General features: G+C 37.8%; 1 protein-coding gene and 1 long non-coding RNA gene across 10 annotated transcripts in view; one reads left to right on the plus strand and one right to left on the minus strand.

Moving 5' to 3' along the window:
* Positions 1-11,614, plus strand: part of UBR5 (ubiquitin protein ligase E3 component n-recognin 5) — a 125,051-nt gene extending 113,437 nt beyond the window's left edge. For all 9 annotated transcript variants that reach the window (XM_074316762.2, XM_019717463.3, XM_074316764.2 and 6 more), the window contains 9 exons: positions 130-260; positions 1,552-1,612; positions 3,515-3,690; positions 3,915-3,999; positions 4,757-4,912; positions 5,247-5,360; positions 6,816-6,960; positions 8,381-8,466; positions 10,992-11,614. In XM_074316762.2, coding sequence (XP_074172863.1) covers positions 130-260; positions 1,552-1,612; positions 3,515-3,690; positions 3,915-3,999; positions 4,757-4,912; positions 5,247-5,360; positions 6,816-6,960; positions 8,381-8,466; positions 10,992-11,204 — 1,167 coding nt within the window. In that variant the 3' untranslated portion in view covers positions 11,205-11,614. The remainder of the gene's footprint in view (positions 1-129; positions 261-1,551; positions 1,613-3,514; positions 3,691-3,914; positions 4,000-4,756; positions 4,913-5,246; positions 5,361-6,815; positions 6,961-8,380; positions 8,467-10,991) is intronic.
* Positions 11,615-15,172: 3,558 nt separating this feature from the next.
* Positions 15,173-21,090, minus strand: LOC141567853 (uncharacterized). The gene is made up of 2 exons (XR_016021512.1): positions 18,041-21,090; positions 15,173-17,140 (listed from the first exon to the last, which is right to left on the minus strand). It is a non-coding gene; the product is annotated as an uncharacterized LOC141567853 (long non-coding RNA).
* Positions 21,091-21,207: the final 117 nt, after the last annotated feature.

Consider the following 21,207-nt stretch of genomic DNA (forward strand, 5'->3'; position numbering starts at 1 on the left):
AATTTTTGAATTGTTATCTAAGTTGCTTACATTTCTTTGTAATTGGGGGGGGGGAGATTTAAAAGATTGCTGATTTAAACAAGCGGTTTTAGAGAGTAGGGCCAAATAACATTTATTTATCATTTACAGGCATTTGCAAGTAAAATCACTGGCATGTTGTTGGAATTATCTCCAGCTCAGTTGCTTCTCCTTCTAGCAAGTGAAGACTCTCTGAGAGCAAGAGTAGATGAAGCCATGGAACTCATTATTGCACATGGACGGTAATGTGTACAGCTGGGAAAGCATTTCAGTTTAAACATCAGCTACTTTATTATTAGGATGTGGGTGCCCCCAGATCTTAGAATGTAGACTATAAAGCAACATAAGACTTTAACTGGGTTTTTAAGAGATGGCTTAAAATCCATGAGTGAGACAGTTGAGTTTCACATGTATTAGAAAGATAGAGTTTTAGCAGTCCCTTAGGTTCCAAAGATCTTTTATGTACCTGGTATTTAGAAATTACTTGTAAGAAGTACATTTCAAATTCTCCGCCAGTATACTCCTCATGTCGGAAACCAAATACGTCAAGGAATTGGGGTCGCTGAGTTCTTGTCATAAGCATGAAATCAGGCCTCCTGATTTATCTTAATCCATTGCTTTCCATTGTGTAATGTATTTGTTTTAATATAAAAATTTTTAATTTCTAACAGTTAAATTATCCTTTTTCTAAGATGATAAGTAAAAGTAACATTAGGAAGCTATGTTATACTTATTCTGTGCCTTCTATCCTGGGGCTACTCTAATATAATATCTAGCTTAGGATTTCACGTGTTAATTATTTTAGATGAAAATCTCGTTTTTTCTTCCTAGTCATGATTTTAAATGAGGAACTTAGATTAGATATAGTCTAAGCACTGAAGGTAAACAGCCACTTCCCTGTTTCAGAGCCTTTGAATGGTCCAAGCCAAAGACTGTTGCTAGAAGTTGATCTTTGTTATTACTACTATCTTCTCTAGACTTGACGTAGTTTCTTTATTCCATTTCCATGTCTCTGGAGGTATCAGCATACTGACATAGCTCAGCCTACTATAGAAAAAGTTGAGAGTACATTTTTGATAAAGATTTTTGTAAATATATGTAAGGTTTGCTAATTTAGTAGTGTTTTCTATGGAATGCAAATAATATGTTGACTACTTTCACCTGGTTTTATGGAGTGCACAGTGAATTTATTAATATTCTATAATAACACACTAAAAAATGCTTATTGTGATTGCTTTCCTGTTCAGAAAATGTTCAGAAAGCAATGTTCAGTGTTCGCCCTGAGCTTAAGTTTCAGCACCCCTATGAAAACTGCATTTGTTTTGTCTTAGCTTTCAGCTCATTATCTTGACTCATACATGTAGTATCTAGTACTTTTTTTGGCTTCTCTGCTCCTAGAACTGCATTAAGACTACTAAGTGTCCTGGATAATGTATTTATAAATTCTTACAGATTTAAATTCATGTTTTCTCTGTGTTAAATTCTAGAAATTTAAATTACCTAGAATGTGAAAGGCTTTTTGTTTGCTTTTAGGGAAAATGGAGCTGATAGTATCTTGGATCTTGGATTATTAGATTCCTCAGAAAAGGTACAGGTAAGGGAAATTTTGTATATGTGTTAATAATAAGCACTTGGAATTCAAGTTACAGAAGAGGAAGAAAGCCATATTTATGAAGAAACTATGTCTTTGAGTAAAATGCTTGATTACAGTAAAGAAAAAAGCAAAGATAGATGTTCAGAATCAAGTAAGAAGATTGGTTTAATTAAAGGCTCATTTTAACCCCACTCATCAGCTGCCTCCATTTGAACACAGCCTGAATCAAGCTTTAGAGATGTCACGAATTAATAGCAGAGAAGGAGGGAGGCAGTATGGAATCATAGAGTTTATTCCTCAAAGAAGCAGTGAGTGCCAAAGATGCGGACAAAATGTGGCATCTGGTACAGCAGTAAGGGAGGCTTAGTGTATAATGTATTTCATTCTTAAGCTACCTGAGAACTTCATTGCCAGCCAAGATGGAGCAAACCCTGTATTATCTTCTCTCTTTCATGCTTACAACTAAAAACTCTGCACAAAATACAAAGTGGAACTGCCTGAGATCCTGAAAAGTACACAATACCACACAGATTGGAAAGTCAAAACTTGAAAAATAATTGGTATGGCATTGTTTCAAGGAGGATAGTAAAGCTGGTCTGGTCCCTGTTATTCCATCTTAGCTGGAAATACAGAGCAAAACCTTTGCAAACTGTAGTGTAAACCACTGTCCAAGTCCCCGACTACCTCAAATGGTGAATATGCAGGGCAGACCCTAAACGATACAATAAGAGGTTTTGAAAACTTAATTGGTATTGGAACCACTGCACACAGAAGGTGACATTTCCAATCTGAACCTCGCCAGGTTGATTGCCTACTAAAGCCAAAATACATCAACATTCTCCATATTTTAATAAGACCCAGACTTTCACAACTGAATAAAGTATCTAAGATACTTTATTCTTGGATACTTCACTCAACATACAAAGAATCAGGAAAGACTGACCAATTCTCTTGGGGAAAGAACCAATAGATGCTGACTTCAAGATGACCCACTTGCTGGAATTATCAGAGACTTTGTATATCTCATGTTCTATGACAAAAAGGGAAACAACTAGGAATGGCAAGCTAGATGTTCTAAACAGAGAAATAGAAACTTTATGAGAGAATGAAAGGAAAATTTTAGAATTAAAAATACAATGTCTGAAAAAAAATTCACTCGATAGGTCAGTAGCAGAGTGAAGATGAGAGAAAAAAGTGTCAGCCATTATGAAGAGAGCTAGAAATTACCCATTCTGTAGGACAGAGAGAAGATTTCAAACGAACTGTTTCAGAAACCATATCAAAAGATCAAACATTCATGTCATTGGAGTACCCAGAAGAGGAGAAAGAGCTTGCTACAGAAAACTATTTGAAGAAATGATAGTTGAAACTTCCAAATTTGATGCAAGATATAGATTCATAGATTCAAGATCAGTGAACCATAAACAGGACAAACTGAAAGAAAATTGTCCAGACATTTGTAATCAAACTGCTGTAAAACGAAACAGCTAAAGAACAGTGCCTAACACAGAGGGAAAGAATGACATGAAAGACCAATGTCTCATCAAAAACTGAAGGCAGAAGACAACGGACAGCATCCTGAAAGTGCTTTAAAGATTATCAATCCAGAATTCTGTAGTCAGTGAAAAAGTCTTTAAGGCATTAAGGTAAAAAAAGTTACCAGTTTCATTAGGTGATTTTAATTAAATGAACAGAGAAGCTAAAGACTTAATATGCACAAGTTTTGTATATCACAGTTCTGAAAGAGTGAATTAAAAAGTTTGTTTACCTTTAGTATGTTATACACATTCATTTAAATAGGAATGTTGCTATACCTACCTGATTTCACTTTGAGTGATTTTAGTTCAAATTGTTTTGTTTTTAAAATTAATCTCGGGGCTTAATTTCTGATATTGTTATTAGGAAAACCGAAAGCGTCATGGCTCTAGTCGAAGTGTGGTAGATATGGATCTGGACGATACAGATGATGGTGATGACAATGCCCCTTTGTTTTACCAACCTGGAAAAAGAGGATTTTATACTCCAAGACCTGGCAAAAACACAGAAGCAAGGTTGAATTGTTTCAGAAACATTGGCAGGTAAAAGAACTCTAATCTTATACTTGCATTTTTTAAAAATTTGAATTTATGAGACTTCATAAAATACATTAGTTTTTAAAATGTGTATATGTTCTTATTCATACTGACTAGAAAAGAGGCCATCAAATTTCTCAAAATACTGTATGTATATTATATATGTATGTGAAAGGTTATGCATGTTCTAGAATTACTTTTGAATTTAAATATTATTTCCGTGTTTGTAGGATTCTTGGACTGTGTCTGTTACAGAACGAACTATGTCCTATCACATTGAATAGACATGTGATTAAAGTGTTGCTTGGTAGAAAAGTAAGTGATTTTAATGAATCTAACTGCTCTTACTATTGCAAAAATTTTCTTTTATAAAACAATTCTATACTAGCATACTGTTTATGGCATTAACGTTAAGTATTAAATTTTAAAGTATTATAGTCACTGTAAACCATTTTCAAGCATTTTCTTTGATTAAACCACTGATGAATGTTGTTTTCTATTAATAGAGCAATATCATTTTATGATGTGTTTTTTTTGTTTTTTGTTTGTTTTTTAATTATGACCCTATTAAATGTTCCAGCTAGAATATTCTTGTGCAGAGAAGAACAGGAATTAAAGCTCAGCAACACAGACGTGTTGCTATGTCGAGCCTTTAACAAGGTTTATGGAAAAGATCATGGAGTCAGATAGACTCAAGTTTAACTCAGGGATGTGATCTTCAGCAAGTTTCTGAATTCCTTTGAGCATCAGATTTATCTGGAATTAATCTATATTTCATGATTATTATCAAGACTAAATAGGATGGACGTGTATTTAGATTAGGACCAGTTGCTCGGCATAATCATTATTTAATAATTAGTGCTAGTTTATGCAAAATTATTTTGGAACTTAAAAAAATACAGTATTGGCTTTAAGTTTTTTAAAAATATAACACTGTTTAGAAAGATTTATTAAATTTTACCTCTTTAAATCAGTTACTATATATTTAGTAGAAGATTTTTCTTTATTTTAATATGCTGATGAATTCAGTAAAAATGTTTCTTTCATAATTTTTGTACAATTACTTTCTTAGGTCAACTGGCATGATTTTGCTTTTTTTGACCCTGTGATGTACGAGAGTTTGCGGCAACTTATCCTCGCTTCTCAGAGTTCAGATGCTGATGCTGTTTTCTCAGCAATGGATTTGGCATTTGCAATTGACCTGTGTAAAGAAGAGGGTGGAGGACAGGTAAAGCAATTATGTAGCTTTCTAATTCTGGCAAGAGAATTTGGTCTGTTGTGTTTGTCTTACATAGAAACAATTTAGATAGATAGGGGATCAAGAAATAGAGACACAAACACACAGAAAAAAGACACAGTAGGAGATTGAAACAGAGAGAGAAAGAGATCCAGAAACAGACTGACAGGCAGAAGAGATTTTTGTAGGTTTAAAATGTATGTCTTAGATACTTGTCAGATACAGAATTGTCTTTAGATTTAAAAAATTTAGGAAATTGTTTTATGAACTGTTATTACTGCTTTGACAAAATTGCTTTTACATGGCACTGCTACATTTTTCACAGGTTGAACTTATTCCTAATGGTGTAAATATACCAGTGACTCCCCAGAATGTGTACGAGTATGTGCGGAAATACGCAGAGCACAGAATGTTGGTAGTTGCAGAACAGCCATTACACGTAAGTGTTTTCTAGAAAGTGTTACTTGATCTGATAAGGCTATATATGTCTTCTGCTAGCTCAGAGTATATTCAGCTTGCATATAAAAGGTGAAAAATTTTAAACCAAAGTGACTTTATTTACAATGTAAATTACATCTGAATCAAGACCTATTGCTTTCTTTTGGGTGAGAACCACGTAATCATGAAAAAGTCAATTTGCTGGGAAAAAGTTTGGAAAGGATGCTTGTGGGGCTGAAATGACTATGGTTTTGGAGTCCAGTGACCACCAGTTCTTTTGCTGACTCACTAAATGGACTCCTAGGGCTCAGAGGCAGTTGTACTCACAGGTATGGTTACTGTGGCAAAAGGACTCTCAGCCAGGGCAGAGTCTGGAGGCATCCAGGGGGACCTGGGTTGTCACAAAGAACACACTTCTCCAGTGTTTAAAGAAGCCACTTAAGAGTCTGCCCATGGTTTTTAATGGGAGGCCAGTCACCTAAGTATTTCCTGCCTGAACAACCAGCCATAGTGAAATGCAGACCCGCAGAAGAATGCACGTGTTTATCATAAATCATATTTGTACAAATAGTCTAGGAAAGCTGGCACAGCAGGGTTTATTGCCCTGGATATTCAAAACGGCCATAATGGTAATGTAGGGGACATTCCAAAAACCAAGTTCCCAGGTGCCAGCCAAGGGCCAGCCAGGCCCTTCCAAAGAGCAACATCAGAACTGCTACCTTAACTCTTTCCCCTTTTAGGGTAAAACGTTTATGTGGCTTTAGGACTGGTAGTGTCAAGTATTTCTGATCCCTGTGTGGGAATAAACGTGCAGGCTCTGGAGTCTTACTGTTAGCATTCTAATTGTGGTTGCACCACCCTCTCGTGTGTGACAATAGCAAACTACTTAAGTCCTTTGTGTCTTGGTTCCCTCCTCTGCAGAATGAGGATCGGATTAAATGAATTAATAATGTAAGGTGCTTAGAACAGTTGTTGGCACTTGGTAATTTCTCGGTAAGCTTCTAGGTTTTGGGCTTGTGTCGGGAGGTTTGTTTTTGTCATTGTCATACTTTTTCTAGGATGTTGACAGGATAGCACGTTTGACACATTGAAGCTGTTCTTATCTATTTAATGACTAGGCTGTTTGTTAGTAACACAATTTAAAAAATTATCTCAGTGAATGACTGGTATGAAGTAACACTGCTTCACTTTTAAAGTGAAGCCTATTCGTGGTGCTCTCACCCCCACCCCCCCACCCCGCCTCTCTTTTGAAATCTATTAATAAGAAATTCAAAATATAGAACTTAATGTTTTTCTCTCAGGATTTTCTCTCTGGTATTGTTTTAGTATTAATGCTTTTCTCTCTATTATTCTTAAGAGGCTGCTAAAATTAGAAATTGGGCTTTAACAATAATAAACGCTACATGGAAAATAAAGTACTAATAGTAATAAAAAGGTAATTTTTGAAATTCTCTAGGCAATGAGGAAAGGTCTACTGGATGTGCTTCCAAAAAATTCGTTAGAAGACTTAACAGCAGAAGATTTTAGGCTTTTGGTAAATGGCTGTGGTGAAGTTAATGTGCAAATGCTGATCAGTTTCACCTCTTTCAATGATGAATCAGGTATGAAGTTTATGAAATGTTTATTTAAGGAATAAGCTACAGAGATAGTTTGGTCAGCATTTTCTGAGTTTCTAGTTTCTAGATATATTTACAGGGCTTGAGAAATGCTGTATTACTCCGGCACTTAAAAGGGGTTTTTATATGTATTTTTTAAGTTATGATTGAATGATGATGGCTTAAGCATTAGTTTAACTTTTTTTACTGCTTAATTTTTCTAAATTTTAAAGAATATGTGGTTTGGTATGACTATGAATACAAGTAGAAATTCTTTGTGGTGAGCAGCTGGGGGAAAGGATTTGTATATACTAATTAAGAAAAAATAATCCGTGTGGTAATTCCATTGAACTTTCCTGATTCATGTCTCTTAAAATTCTGTAATTAAAGAATTTGATTGCGTGACAGTTGCTTTGTAGAGCTGGACCCAAAGCACACTTACAAAGACATAAGAGCATACAAACACATGGCAAATTTAGAAAGAATAAAGAGAGGTAGTGACAATCCTCCTGAGATAACATTTACCTTCAGTGCTTGGTTTGCTGCAATTCTTTTGAAAGTCCTGTGTCTAGGAATAGACTTTTTTGCTGTGACTATAATATAAAACACGGGGAGCTCTAAGAAATTCTTTGTGAAGGGATTATATCTAGTCCAAAATTATTGCATACATTGAAGGTACCAATTTTTTCCCCTTTATTTTTCATATTTTGCAAACAGCTTTAGCCAAATTATAGTAAGTTAAATTTGGATGAATTTTCTTGTTTTTCTTTCATGGTTGACAATATATATAGGTCACTGTATAATCATTTTTGTGCTACTTTTTAAAAAAAAAAAAAAAAAATATATATATATATATATATTATTAGTTTCAGGTTGTGCTACTTTTTAATATAGTTTTCAATACTTCTGAGGTAAGAATTTGCCGCATTACAAATAAAAAACCTAGGAGGTGAAAGGAATATATCTAAATATGCTCCCAATATGATCCTCAGATCGGCAGTAGCATCTGAGTTTTTTAGAAATGCAGAATTTTTGGTTCTTCTCTCTTTCCCCAGACCTAGTGAATGAGAATCTGCATTTTAAAAAGATCCCCAAGTGATTTATAATCTCTTTAAAATTTGAGAAGCACTGGCTTAAGATCATGAGAGGAATCATGACTTACAAAGGGATTAAAGTCATGGTTATCAGTTTTGAGGATGGCGGCTCCTTTGACTTGTCTTGGTCATCGTGAGTCAGGACTGACTAATAAATGCTAGAGGTTTTACATTGTGCAAATGGTCCTAGTTTCCTGTGTTAGGAATTAGACCCCCATCCTAACTAACATTTTAGTTATATATATATATATATATATATATATTATAATAAGCAATATTCTAAAGCTATAACATCTGATACAGTATACTGAATTTATACTCTTTATTCTTAGGAGAAAATGCTGAGAAGCTCTTACAGTTCAAGCGCTGGTTCTGGTCAATAGTAGAGAAGATGAGCATGACAGAACGACAAGATCTTGTAAGTGAAGTTTCACAGAATTTGTAGAAGACAATATAAAAATTTAAAACTGTGTAATGTAGCCTTTTGTTTTACGTTTGTAATGGTTGGTTATTTTAATTTTGGCTAAGGAAATTACAGAAGGTAAGAAATAAAACACAGTTTTGTTTTTTTGCTCTGTAACAGAGCACCTGAAGTATTAAGTTGTGAGCAGAGTGAAATACATCTTAGCTATTTATATGCCATCCTTAGTCCCAGAAGATAATACCAGCTTATTGTTGAGACATGTTTTTCCCCCTATAGTGTGTATATATGTTGGCTGCTTCTTTTATACATCCTTAATCCTTTTGACTAGTAGCAAGCCTTTGCAAAATTTCTGAATAGTGTCTTGCTTGCTATCTGTATACTATAAATAGAGTAGCTTAATTGTGGTACGTGGGTATTAAACCTATGATTTTAATATTATTACTTACCAACTTAGAAGCATAAGTTAGATAATATAAACTTTGATCATAGTGGAAAGTCTACCATAAAGTCAGTGATATATATGTCCAACTTCGAGAATATCAATAACCAAATCAACCTTTCTATTAATCTTGAAAGGGCTATCTCCACTAGACTTTCTTGTAGAAATTTAAGGGACATTCCTTACCCAGAAAACGCCAGAGAGCCTTTGTACTCACATTCCTCATGGTTCCCTGAGATACCTTCCCTGTTGAACCAGCCTTAGATCTCAGTAATTACTTCTAGACTCCTCATGGAATGTATAAAAATTACTCATTTCTAGATAATGTATAACCCCCAATTTTATTTGAGGAGAAATGGTTACTGTGCAGGAAAGCACGAAACTTGCAGTTTCACATTTACCTTCAATTTAGGCAGTAACTTATTTTGGGGAGGGGAGAGGGTCCTGCAGTTACTACTCCTTAATCTTTACATGCACACCTTCATCCCTCCAAGAACCGTCCATTATTTCTCCCATTACTTCAGTTGTTCAGCAGTCCTAGCCGTCACCTGGCTCTGTTCTTGGCTTAGCCATCCAGGTCATTTCCACTTAGTTTGTTCCCTAGGTAAATTCTATATAATTGATCCCATATAATTTCATATAATTTGACTTGCCAACCTTAGGGACCCTACCAGTGCCAATACCGTATCTGTCCCTGTTGCTTTCAGAAGTAGCTAACTAGCTCGTTAGGGTGACACACCACCTGTAGTCAGCCTTCGGATTCCAGCACCTTGTTTCCCTGAGACGGGCACCACAGCAGTTCTGTTAGTCAGTTCTTTCCATTCCTGTTTTTGGTAGGTCCACCTGGTATGAATTCTAAGGGATCTATTTTTATCTATTCCCTAGGTTTAATTTTCTACTGTTTTAAACCAGTACATCCTCTGTCCAGTCAGTCCAGTTAAATCTCACTGCAGTTTCTGCTTTAACTGGAAGAGAAACATGCTAACTCGTCAGTCAGAGAGAGAGAGAGAGAGGATGAGAATATCTCCCTCTATAAAGGCCTCAAAATTTTCTAACAGCTTTAATTTGTGAACTTCATTCTTTAAATTCCTGTATTAAATCTTTTCTTAGGGCTTAATCAGTAATCAAGGTGTATTCTCTCTCTCCTCTTCCCTTTTCCTCTTGTGGGAAGGTCATCCTTCACATGTTATTGGTTTTATCCTGATATGTCTGAGGGGAAGAGCATTCTCCCTTGAATTATTAGTCCTACAAATTATAGGGTTTCTAGGATTATTGGATTTCTCATAAAACTATGCTTCAGGAAATAGGAAATTAGTTCATTTAGGTTTCCTAGTCACTGTAGGATATTGGATATATTTGTCTGTTTAGTTGTGCACTATAAATGCATTTGAGGCACTGTCTTACTATCACTGAAGAATGGTAGGTATGTATATATGTATATGGGTCAGTGAGGAATGGTACGTATTAATGAAAACAAATATTACAGGAAAGCATATCCTTAGTTACCATATTTAAGTAAAAAGGAAACTAGAAGTTAATATTTATCTGTTATACAAAATAGATGTATAGTAAAACTCAGTGTTAATATAGCTTATTGCATGGATGTTGATGTTCTCCAACACTTACTATTATAAAATTATTCTGTAGCACTGAAATTACTGGGATTTTTTTTTTGCTAGTAAAGTACAAAATAACTTTTTTGATAACCTCTGTGAATTTTTAATGTTTTTTTGAGGGTATACATTGTGCATTATTTCCACTAAAAGATACTCCATGGATTTTACCCACTGGAAAGGCCCTTACAGAACATCCAATCCAACAGTCTCATGTAAAAGATGAGAAACAGGACGTAAAACATAAAGTCACTTGTCTACATATCTGACATATCTGACACTTTTTTCTCTTCTGACCCTGAACCTTTCCTTTTCAGTGCAAGAAATAAATTTAAAATCCAGTTCAAAATCATACCTTTTTGTAGGTTTTAATGCAAGAATGTGGCTCTGTGTATATATTGCCAGAATTAAGCATTGAATGTTTATCTGTTAAAAGCCAAATTGTAATTATTGTTATTCCTGTTTAGGTTTACTTTTGGACATCCAGCCCATCATTACCAGCCAGCGAAGAAGGATTTCAGCCCATGCCCTCAATCACAATAAGACCACCAGATGACCAACATCTTCCTACCGCAAATACTTGCATTTCTCGACTTTATGTCCCACTCTATTCCTCTAAACAGATTCTCAAACAGAAATTGCTACTCGCCATTAAGACCAAGAATTTTGGTTTTGTGTAGAGTATACAAAGTGTGTATTGCTGTGTAATACTACTAGCTAATTTTGTAGATTTTTTCCATTTGTCTATAAAAGTTTATGGAAGTTAATGCTGTCACACCCCCGGAGGTACCTTAAAGAGATTAAATGCAAACATTCCTGAGTTTGTAGCATAAAGGCCTGAGGAGCGCTGGCAACATCTAACTGTAATGGTTTGCTAGTCAACAACTTCTGGGTCTAACCCCAGCCAAAGATGACAGCAGAACAACATAATTTACACTGTGATTTATCTTTTTGCTGAGGGGAAAAAATGTAAAATGTTCTGAAAATTCACTGCTGCCTTTGTGGAAAGTGTTTCAGCAAAGGTTCTTGTATAGAGGGAATAGGGAATTTCGAAATAAAAAATTAAGTATGTTCTGTGTTTTCATTTTAACTTTTTTTATGGTGTTTAATTTGTGGTTGGCTGCAGTTGTGTATCATGTATATGGAACTTGTAAAAAGTTCTGCACATTCAGATCTTAGAGATGAAATCACCTTTACCTATAAAAACCACTTTTATCGCGGTTTATTTTGGCTGCATTGAGCTCTAGGATATTAAATGATATCACTAATATTTTGCATGTAATTGTTCATTTGAGTGAGGGCACTTTTTTGTACATATGATGGGGCCAATGCACAATACTTTATCACAATCAAGTTTTTTTTCTTTGTATCCTTATTTCAGTGAGCAGGCAGGAAGTTACTGCACTTCAGTTCTAACTAGACATTTGTACAAAGGTATTTCAGTTATGTGAACTCAGCCTGGGCACTTTCTGATAACTGTAAAATGTTTTATAAGATCATGATTATTGAAGATACATTTTGGGAAATTTTAAATGTTCGTGAGCAGCTTAACTACTTTTGTATCTAGCCTTTTTTAAGTATCTTGTTACATTTACTTTTTTAAATAAAGAAATTACAGAAGAAATGTCAAGTAATATTGAAGAAACAATAGTTTTTATTTTATGTAGTTGTACATTTTAAAAACTAAGGGCAATACACTAATAAGGTTATGTGCATAAAAATTTTTGGTTTATAGAACTGAAAGTTTATATACACATGGACTATAAGAAACAAGAAAATCAGTCCACATTTTACAGTTAGCAGAGAATCCTGAATGGCACAGGCCAGGCCACCTTTTCTTTTTACAAATGGGAGAAGTGAAGTGGGTCCCTTACTTGGCATAGGAAGTTAACTCACTTATACTTAATAACTAAGTGATCAGGTGTTTTTTTTTTTTTTAAATGACCCATTAATTAGGACCAACATCTCTAAATTCTTTATCCAACTGTATAATAAGGAACACTTTTCTTCACAAAGTCTTCAATAAAGTGACTTAAACTAGTTACTTCACACAAAGAAAATGAGAGAAATTCTCTGGAATCTCCTACCTTTCAGGTCCTTCATAGGACTTCTGGCCTTCGGGATGTTTTTCGTGTTCAAAGGCACTACACTTTTATTATATAACTTTCTTCAAAGACTGAATCATATGATATTCTCAGCCCTGCTGACATAATATTAAAAACTAAAACGATAGTGAAACTCATTGTATTACTTAAAACTTACACAACATGCTGTATTAGATTTATGTAAATTAACCAAAGGTTATTTTGCCATGTGAGACATTGGTTTTTATGTCTAAATGCTATTTCTGAGTAAATGAAATAGTAATTAGATTAAGAGCTGATTATCATTGATGTGTCTGAAAAAGATAAAATTTATATATCACCTTAACTTCTGTATGCACATTATGGGATTGATAAAATATGAAATGAGAACAAACGATATGATTAGGACATTTGAAACCCTAATTGTGAACTTATTTTTAATAGTTACTGAGAGAATGAAAAATATTTAAAATAATGCAAAATGTCTTAAGTCTTCCTAAATCAAGATTTTGGTTAAAATGCTTTTAGAAATATTAAAAGCAGAGTGAGTCTTTTTTTTTTTAAGTAAAGAATAAAATGGTTCTAAATGTAAAATAAAGTCATGTAAAATAAAAATTCTCTTTTGATCTTGTTTAGTGATTAAACCTAACAGAATGAAAACAAATTTAGGAAGAGAAGACCAAGAATGAACTTTGCTGAGGGTTTTCCAACTTCTACTTTTACTTTTTTCCTAAATCATCTGAATATCAAGACACCAGCATTATGGCTTACGGGGGGCAGACTTGAGAGGGCTTTTAAAGAGTATGACATCACTATTTAGTACTCGCCCCTAAACATTTCTCTCCTAAAGATACTATTTTAGTCAGCCATTTCTAGGTCTAAAGTCAAACTGAGATATCGTCCCTTGAGGCAGCCCTGCTCATGTGACTGTGTAAGATTCTCTTGTGGAGCTTGTTAATACAGATGTCAGTCACATTGTGATTCAGTGAATCTTAAGCAGAGGACAGAAATCTTTATTCAATAAACACCATTCTAGGTGACTGTGAAACACTGTCCAATGAGCATTACTATTTACTTCCAAACATAAATTACCCTGCTGGTAAGCTCCCTAGACCCAAACCTTTCCAGCTTACACCCTATGGAAAGGTACTTCTGTTAATCACCCAGTCTCAAGTTAGGGTCTTCCTCCTGATAAAGGGCCGGTTGGAAGTGCCTTCAATAAATTGCCTGAATAGTTACTGAAAATATTTTCTATGTTTACATTAACCTAAGTAGGTAGGCGTGAACTTACAGGTAATTCTCTACATCATTTGATTAATGTAGGAATGTATTTCAAATGATTTTATTCATGTTAAGATACCTTAAATATAAGGAAAGGTATATTACCGCTAAAAAAAATAATTACTGGATTGTTATGAGTTTGCAACATGAAGTTTCTCTTAATGACTAACTTTTGTTAGTACTGTGTGCCAAGGCAGTTTGTCAAGAGCTTTACGTGTATTACGTCCATTTTTTCCTAATAGGAACTTTTACCATCCTCTCAGACAGGAAACAGCACAGGTTAAACAACTTGCTCAAGGTGACACAGCTAAGTGTGAAGTGAGGTACATCTCCAGGCATTCTAGCGCTTGAATTCCTAAACATTGCTCTGTACTGTTTTGTGGCAGGTATGATTATAAGCGAGTTAGTCATTAAAGGTTCTGATCACCCAATTCCAGTATCAGGTGGGGGGTTCCCCCCACACCACCAAGCAATGGTCTGACATCAGCTGGGTGTTCTACAATTCAACGCCATTCTGACTCTACCTGGAGATAGCGTGTTTCCCTGAAAATAAGACCTACCATGAAAATAAGCCCCAGTTAAGATCGTCAGCCAGACAAGCGCATTCAGTACATTATATCGATGTTCTAGAAGATGACATGACTATTTGAATAAATAGATTGTTGTACGTGAAAAAAGATCCCCTGAAAATACGCCCTAATGTGTCTTTTGGAGCAAGAATTAATATAAGACCTGGTCTTATTTTCGGGGAAACAACGGTAGTATCACCTTCCACAGGGAAAGGACTCAATCCCACAAGACCGGCCTCCACATCATATGCCAATTACAAGCCCAGGTACATCTGACTGACCATGATTCCCTCCTTGGGTTTGATTAATTTACTAGCGCAGCTCACAGAACTCAGAAACATTTTACTTACTAAATCACCAGTTTATTACAAAAGGATCTAACAGGAACAGCCAGATGAGATACATGGCATAGGGCAAAGCATGAGGAAAGCACGGAGCTTCCATGCCCCCTCCAAGCATACCACTCACCACATCTGCATGTGTCCACCAACCTGCAAGTTCTCCGAGTCCTGTCCTTTTGGGTTTCTATGGAGTCTTCATTACATGGGCACACTTGATGAAATCATTGGCCATTGGTGATTGATTCTACCTTCAGCCCCTCTCCCCTTCTTGGGGCGGTGGTGGGGGTGGGGGTGGTCAAGTTCCAACCCTCTTGTCATGTGCTGTCCTCGGCAACCAGTCCCCATCCTTAGGTGTATTCCAAAAGTCACTTCATTAACTACAAAAGACAACTTTATTGCCTTCATCATTTAGGAAATTCCAAGAGTTTTAGAAGCTCTGCCAGAAATGGGGACAAAGACCAAACATTTATCATAAATCACAATATCAGTCTATCCCTGGTCTTCAAACATGGATCCCTTACAGGAAGACAATCATAAAGGTCAAAAGATAATGGTACATTATGAGAATCCCATTCAGTCAGTAACTATCCAGTCCATCATCGTATCATGAAAATGTCTCCCAGGGCAAGGCCACTCAGGTTTATAGGCTTCCATTGGATCGTGTCAGGTTCCAAGAGCAAGAGTGGTACCAGCGATGTACGGCTTCACCCAGCATCTGGTATAATAGAGCTAAGGAACTAGCATCTCTTCCTCTGAGCCTCCTTCAAGGTGTTAATGTAATACTGGATTTCCCTAATTACATATTTACTCATTCCTTTACCCGTAGCTACTATTTTTCCTTCTTTCCATATATACCCAAACTTTCCCACCTTTAGAAGGGACATTAGGTTTGGCCGCAGTGCTTGTCTAGTAATACGAGTCTAGCAAGTTCCTCCCACTTCTCTGCAGATAAGGTAAGCTTACACAGGTGCAAATTACTTGGCTGTTTTTACCACCAGGCAATATAAGTGAATTCACTGTGAGCCCAAATTTGGCAGAGGGGGTGAAGGCACATCTTGTCCCATCAGACCCTTCGGAATTGTGACACAAAGTTTAAAAGCAGTTTCTCACTTAGGAAACAGCCCTGCTTCCAGCCCCTGTAGTTGCAGCAGCATGGTCCTATGACCACTGCATCAAGTAGAAGAAAAAATGTTGATGTGGGGAAGAAAGAATATCAACAGCTTCCTCACCCCACTTTTCCCCAGCTCCCACAGAAAAATCTGTTCGGTAGGGAGACTCCTTTATTCCCACTTATATTCAGGTCGAGTGTGGGCACATTCACGGTGTGTAAGTCAGTCCTTCATGCCTTTGATTCCCTGTTTTGACAACCACTGTTTTAACTGTCCATTCCAATTCTCTGTCAAACTGACCGAGGAGATCTCTGCTCACTGTTGGACACTCTGGGCTGCAAAGCATGTATGCTTCTTGGTGGGAAGAAATGACAGCTGGCCATCCAAATTGGTGCAGTATCTTCTGTTGTGGTTTTTTCATAATACTCGGCATTTGCATCTACCACTGGGCGTGCAAAGCCCAGCACAGAGTCAGTGCCTATTCCTGTGAAACACCCCTTTGTAGCCCCCCAGGGCTACCAGCATGAGTCTGACTTGCCAGCTATGTTCAGGGCCCTCCCACCAGGCAATCTGCCACATGGCCACCTGCAGTCTCTGTTCTTTCTTGTTGGCAGACAGAACAGCTTTTTGTGCTTCAGAGGTTGCAAGAGGGATATGTTTAGATTTCCGTATCTGCACTGCTGCAGTGCCCCCATATCCATTCATTTCATGGACGCAGGTGGCCATCTCAAGGGAGCACATGGGGACATCTGCTTATTGATTCCAGTCACCTTCCATACGTGAAGGAAGTTCGGATGGGCATTGACATGTCCTACTTTAAGGCACCCCTCAAATTTCCATAGGGCCATGCCCCATATTGGCATCCCTTTAACAGGCCAGGTTCCACTGCCTTTCTGCCTGACCATACGACCAGGCCATTGGCCACTGCCCACGAGTCAGTAAAAACCCAAACATAGGTGCTTTTATCATGGTTCAATTCTTTCATCACTGCTAGAGAAACAGCATGCAGTTCCGCTCACTAGGCTAGTCTGTTTTTACCATCTTGATCAGAATGATGATCTCCCAGATGGTACGTTGTCCATTCACTTTGGAATTGCTGGCCACAAACCAAGCAGCTCTTTGTCCGTCAGCTGAGAGCTGTTTATAGGGACTATCCAAGGGACATTAGAACCCAGCAGCAGCTCAGACAGTTCCGGAGTCAGTTCTGGGGGAAAAGAGCCTCCAGCACGAGCCTGTAGAAGTAATTTCCATTTTATTATGGAATGTTTCTGGTCACTGCCATCCCCATTAGAGTGTGTCTTGGATATCAGCTGAGATATGAGTATCTCAGGTGTCAAGATCATGTTACACCCTTCAGTCATAGGAGCAGCTTCAGTAAATAACATCAGATAGTAAGGTAGTAATTGCCCCTCGGATGGAAGTTCTCTTGCCCAAAGTCACAGTACCTAGTTGTCACTGGGAGGTGCACATAGGCTCTTGCCATAAGCCCCAGTCCATACTCCACAAAGGGCTCCTGCACAGAGGATTTGTCCCGACCATGTGGCAATCTTACTGATTCCCATTTAGCACGTCCAATTAACATTGCCTGCAGGGTGGATTTACATGCCTTCTCTTTTACAGTACAAGGTAGGTGAAATGTTACTCATTAAGATACAACATCCATCCCCAAAATACCATCAGGTAAAAGAGATGCAACCACTTCACATAAACCCTGTTCAAACAGACCAATTCTCCTACAAACTTTTACTGTAATTCCACCGACTCTTAGTACCTAACTGTAGCCTCCATTAGGACTTCATCAACAGGTTTTGGTTTCACACTAGGTAGGGAAAGTGTGGAGGAGACTCTTCCATAGTGAGTGCTGCCTGACCTGCCAGCTGGGCCTGAGGCAGAAGGGGGAGATTGCTGACCGCAGACCTCCCTTAAAGACTGTCTAATTGTAATCCATGTTCCTTCTGACAGAAATCAGCAACCCTCCCCTGCCTCCCACTATGTGCTGGTTCCTGGAACAGGTTGTTGTCCTGATCTGGTCAAGCACGTAAAGTAGTTTCGCACACCTGGTAGCATTAACGCCGTATATACCAGTGCTTGTGACTATCCCCGCCCCCCACTCTCCCCTACACACTTCTTACCCTATATAATTCTTTGGCACCTGCCAAGCAAGCGCAGGGATCCATTTCGTCTTGCAGCTACTCAAGACATGCCTCGTGTAAGTTTCCTATAATAAACTACATTAACTACCAGACTGCAGTGGCCAGCCTGTTCCTTCTGTCTTTCCCTTCCCTCCGCTTATGGAGGTCGACTTTTCAGTCTCCGGCCTTTTCTCTGGATCTGCAGGGAGCAATAGAAAGTGTTCTCCAGTCAGACATAATATCCATTCCCATAATACATACAGGGAAAGGAAACACAATTTCTTTACATAATACCTGCTTAAATATTCCAACTTTCATAATCCTATCAACCACTACATTTTTACGTTCTTTCAGTCTAATTGCAAGAGGAGTCAGGGCTTCACCAATGGGTTTGGGTTCCACAAAGGCTGTATGCAGATGTAGAATCCTCTTACTCCCAGAGATCTTTTAATTTAATTACATTTTACATATTTAATTTTTTACATTTGCTCTCCCTATTAACTTTAAACATCTTCAGGAAACTTAATACATACTGCCTACTATGGCCAGACACTGTTATAAGCACTGTAATGTGTATTTGCTATATTATTTAAGATTATTCAATTCTTCTATAAAAATGGAAAGAAATTAAGTATGGGAACAAATAGCTTATAAGACACAAGGAGATTCATAAGATAATGTTAAATATAAATAGTAAATAAGTTATTAACCTGTGAAGCATGTTTAAGATAGAATCAATGGAACAAATCGGTGTTAAACATAGATAAAAATAACGGAACAAATGAGAGTTATCATAGCTAGAAAGAGCTGGAAGGACTAAGTAAATCTTAAGTATTCATAAGGTAAGGATGGTGTCACTTTCAGATTGACAACTATGTTATCCCTAAATCAGCCACAAATTGGTGACATCCATTTTGATCCCACATGTGCTCTTCCCAAGAAACACAGGTAAAGCTCACAGCTGCTCAGCAGCCTCATACGCATATGGCAAGGTACAGCTGGACCAGGCCTGCTTCCTCCTGCAGCTCTCCAAAAGAAGAAATGTGTGTTGGCTCCACTTTTTGTCTGCTGAGACCACTTGCACGTGTTCAATTCTAGTTTTCATAACTACACCATCAGCCAGGAAGGCTGATGCAGCAAAGACAGGATATATGAACATTGAGTAACATTACGATTTGGATAATACAGTCCCTCTACTCCCTCCCTTCCCCACATCCTATCTTAAATGTGTTAGCTACCCCATCGCTTTCCCCCGATGTATGTTTTAAAGTAATTTAATATCAAGCAACTCAGTTTGATCTGAGCCTTTCTGTTCCATGATCACTAGGTTGGCCTGATTAGTAGTGTACTTGGAAGCTACTATTATCATTTCCCATCCCAATAAGTGTTTTACAAGTAATATATTATTAAATCCACAACAACAATCTTATGAGGAATGATTATTATTATCCTACAGATGAAGAAACATCGTCTCAGAGAGGTTGCGTAACTTGTCCAAGGCAGCACATCCAAAAAACAGGAGAGTTAGAATTCATGCCCATGATGATATCGCTCCAGGATCCACATTCCTTTTCACTGAGTTCATTAATTTTTTTTATTTTTTATTATTTATTTATTTATTTAAAAAAATTTTTATTGGTGAACAGTGTATTTTTTCCAGGACCCATCAGCTCCAAGTCAAGTCATTTTCAATCTAGTTGTGGAGGGCGCAGCTCACTGGCCCATGTGGGAATCGAACTGGCAACCTGGGTGTTATGAGCACCGTGCTCTAACCAACTGAGCCAACCTGCTGCCCCGTTCATTCATTTTTATATCTTCAATACTGAATATGACACCTGACATATATTTAGTATACATATTGTTCGATGACTTTAAATGATGGGATCTTGGCTCTTAGTTTGCTTTCTCATAGAATTTACTTAAGTATTATTTAAAGTTAGTATGTAAAAAATTTTACTCTGCACTTGACCCCTAGTAGTTGCCTAAGAAAGGATAACTCTCACCCCCAACTCTAGGGGAGGTTTTAGAAAGAGCTTTCAGTCATTTTCAAAGCTGAATTTTCCATCCTATTTACCATACTGCACACAGTTATCCACAAAACAGGTGCATGTTGGTCGCGCTCAATATTTCAGCTTCAAGCGTTTTAAATCTTGCATCTCATTTTTGGTAGACCAAGCTATTTTTTTTTTTTTTATTTCTGTCGTAGTTATCTTTAGATAGTTTCCCTGAGAGACAGGTATTAGTAATTCAACCAAATTATTATGACAGCAGTAGCCACTCACTGCCTACTGCCATTACAGGGGAGAATTTCCTCTCTCCAGGACTTTAACTTTTGGCCTCGAAAAGAGCATTTAGCAGGGAGACGGCAATCAACTACTTTCCAGCTCGACAATCTTGGTTATTTATTCTGAGTGGGTTTTTTCATCTGTAACGGAGGGACATCGTTAGCGCTCCCTCATAGAGATGTCCTGACGATTAAATGACAATTCACACCAGGTGCTTAGCTGGTGCCTAACACTTTGTAAGAGCTCAGTCAATATTACTAAAAGCTTAGTTTGTTGAGACAATTTCAAGGAACTTTCAAAGTACTTTTGTGAATTATCTTCCCCCTTCTCCTCACTCTCAAGCCCCACCTACTCCATGCACCCGCACACTTTTCTCTCGAGTACTTCTTTTCCGGCGCTTACATACAAAACAAGGCAGCTTTTCCTCCTGGTTAATTTGTTAACAGTACGGTTTTCCTTTTTCACCAAGAATGTGTCTTTTCCCTACCGCCAATTCGCACACGGATAGCACTTTCTCCTTGTCTCGTCCTGTGTGTGGTCCTACCACCACCTGGCAGTCTCTCGGGACAGGCCGAGTTGGCGCGACATACCGTGTTCCTGAGCACGGCGAGAGCTGCGGGGAATCGCGACCTGGAGAGGGGACCTGGACTAGCGGGCCGAGGAGCAGAGCCGGGAGCCAATGAGGCCAGCGGAGCCGGCAGAGTCTGGGCGAGCTTCTCAGGGGTGGGGCGGGAGGCGGGTCCGGCACTGTGGATGGGGCGGGACCTGCTGGAGTAGGCGGGGCCTTAACGGCGTGGGCGGGGCCGGCAGAAGCAGTGAGGCGGGGGCGGGGCAGTAGAGTCGGTGCAGGGCTGTAGGAGGCGGAGCGAGTTCCTCCGGGCG

The sequence above is a fragment of the Rhinolophus sinicus genome, chromosome 6, assembly GCF_057876585.1.
Source record: "Rhinolophus sinicus isolate RSI-liver-muscle chromosome 6, RSI-T2T, whole genome shotgun sequence".
Lineage (NCBI taxonomy): Eukaryota > Metazoa > Chordata > Mammalia > Chiroptera > Rhinolophidae > Rhinolophus > Rhinolophus sinicus.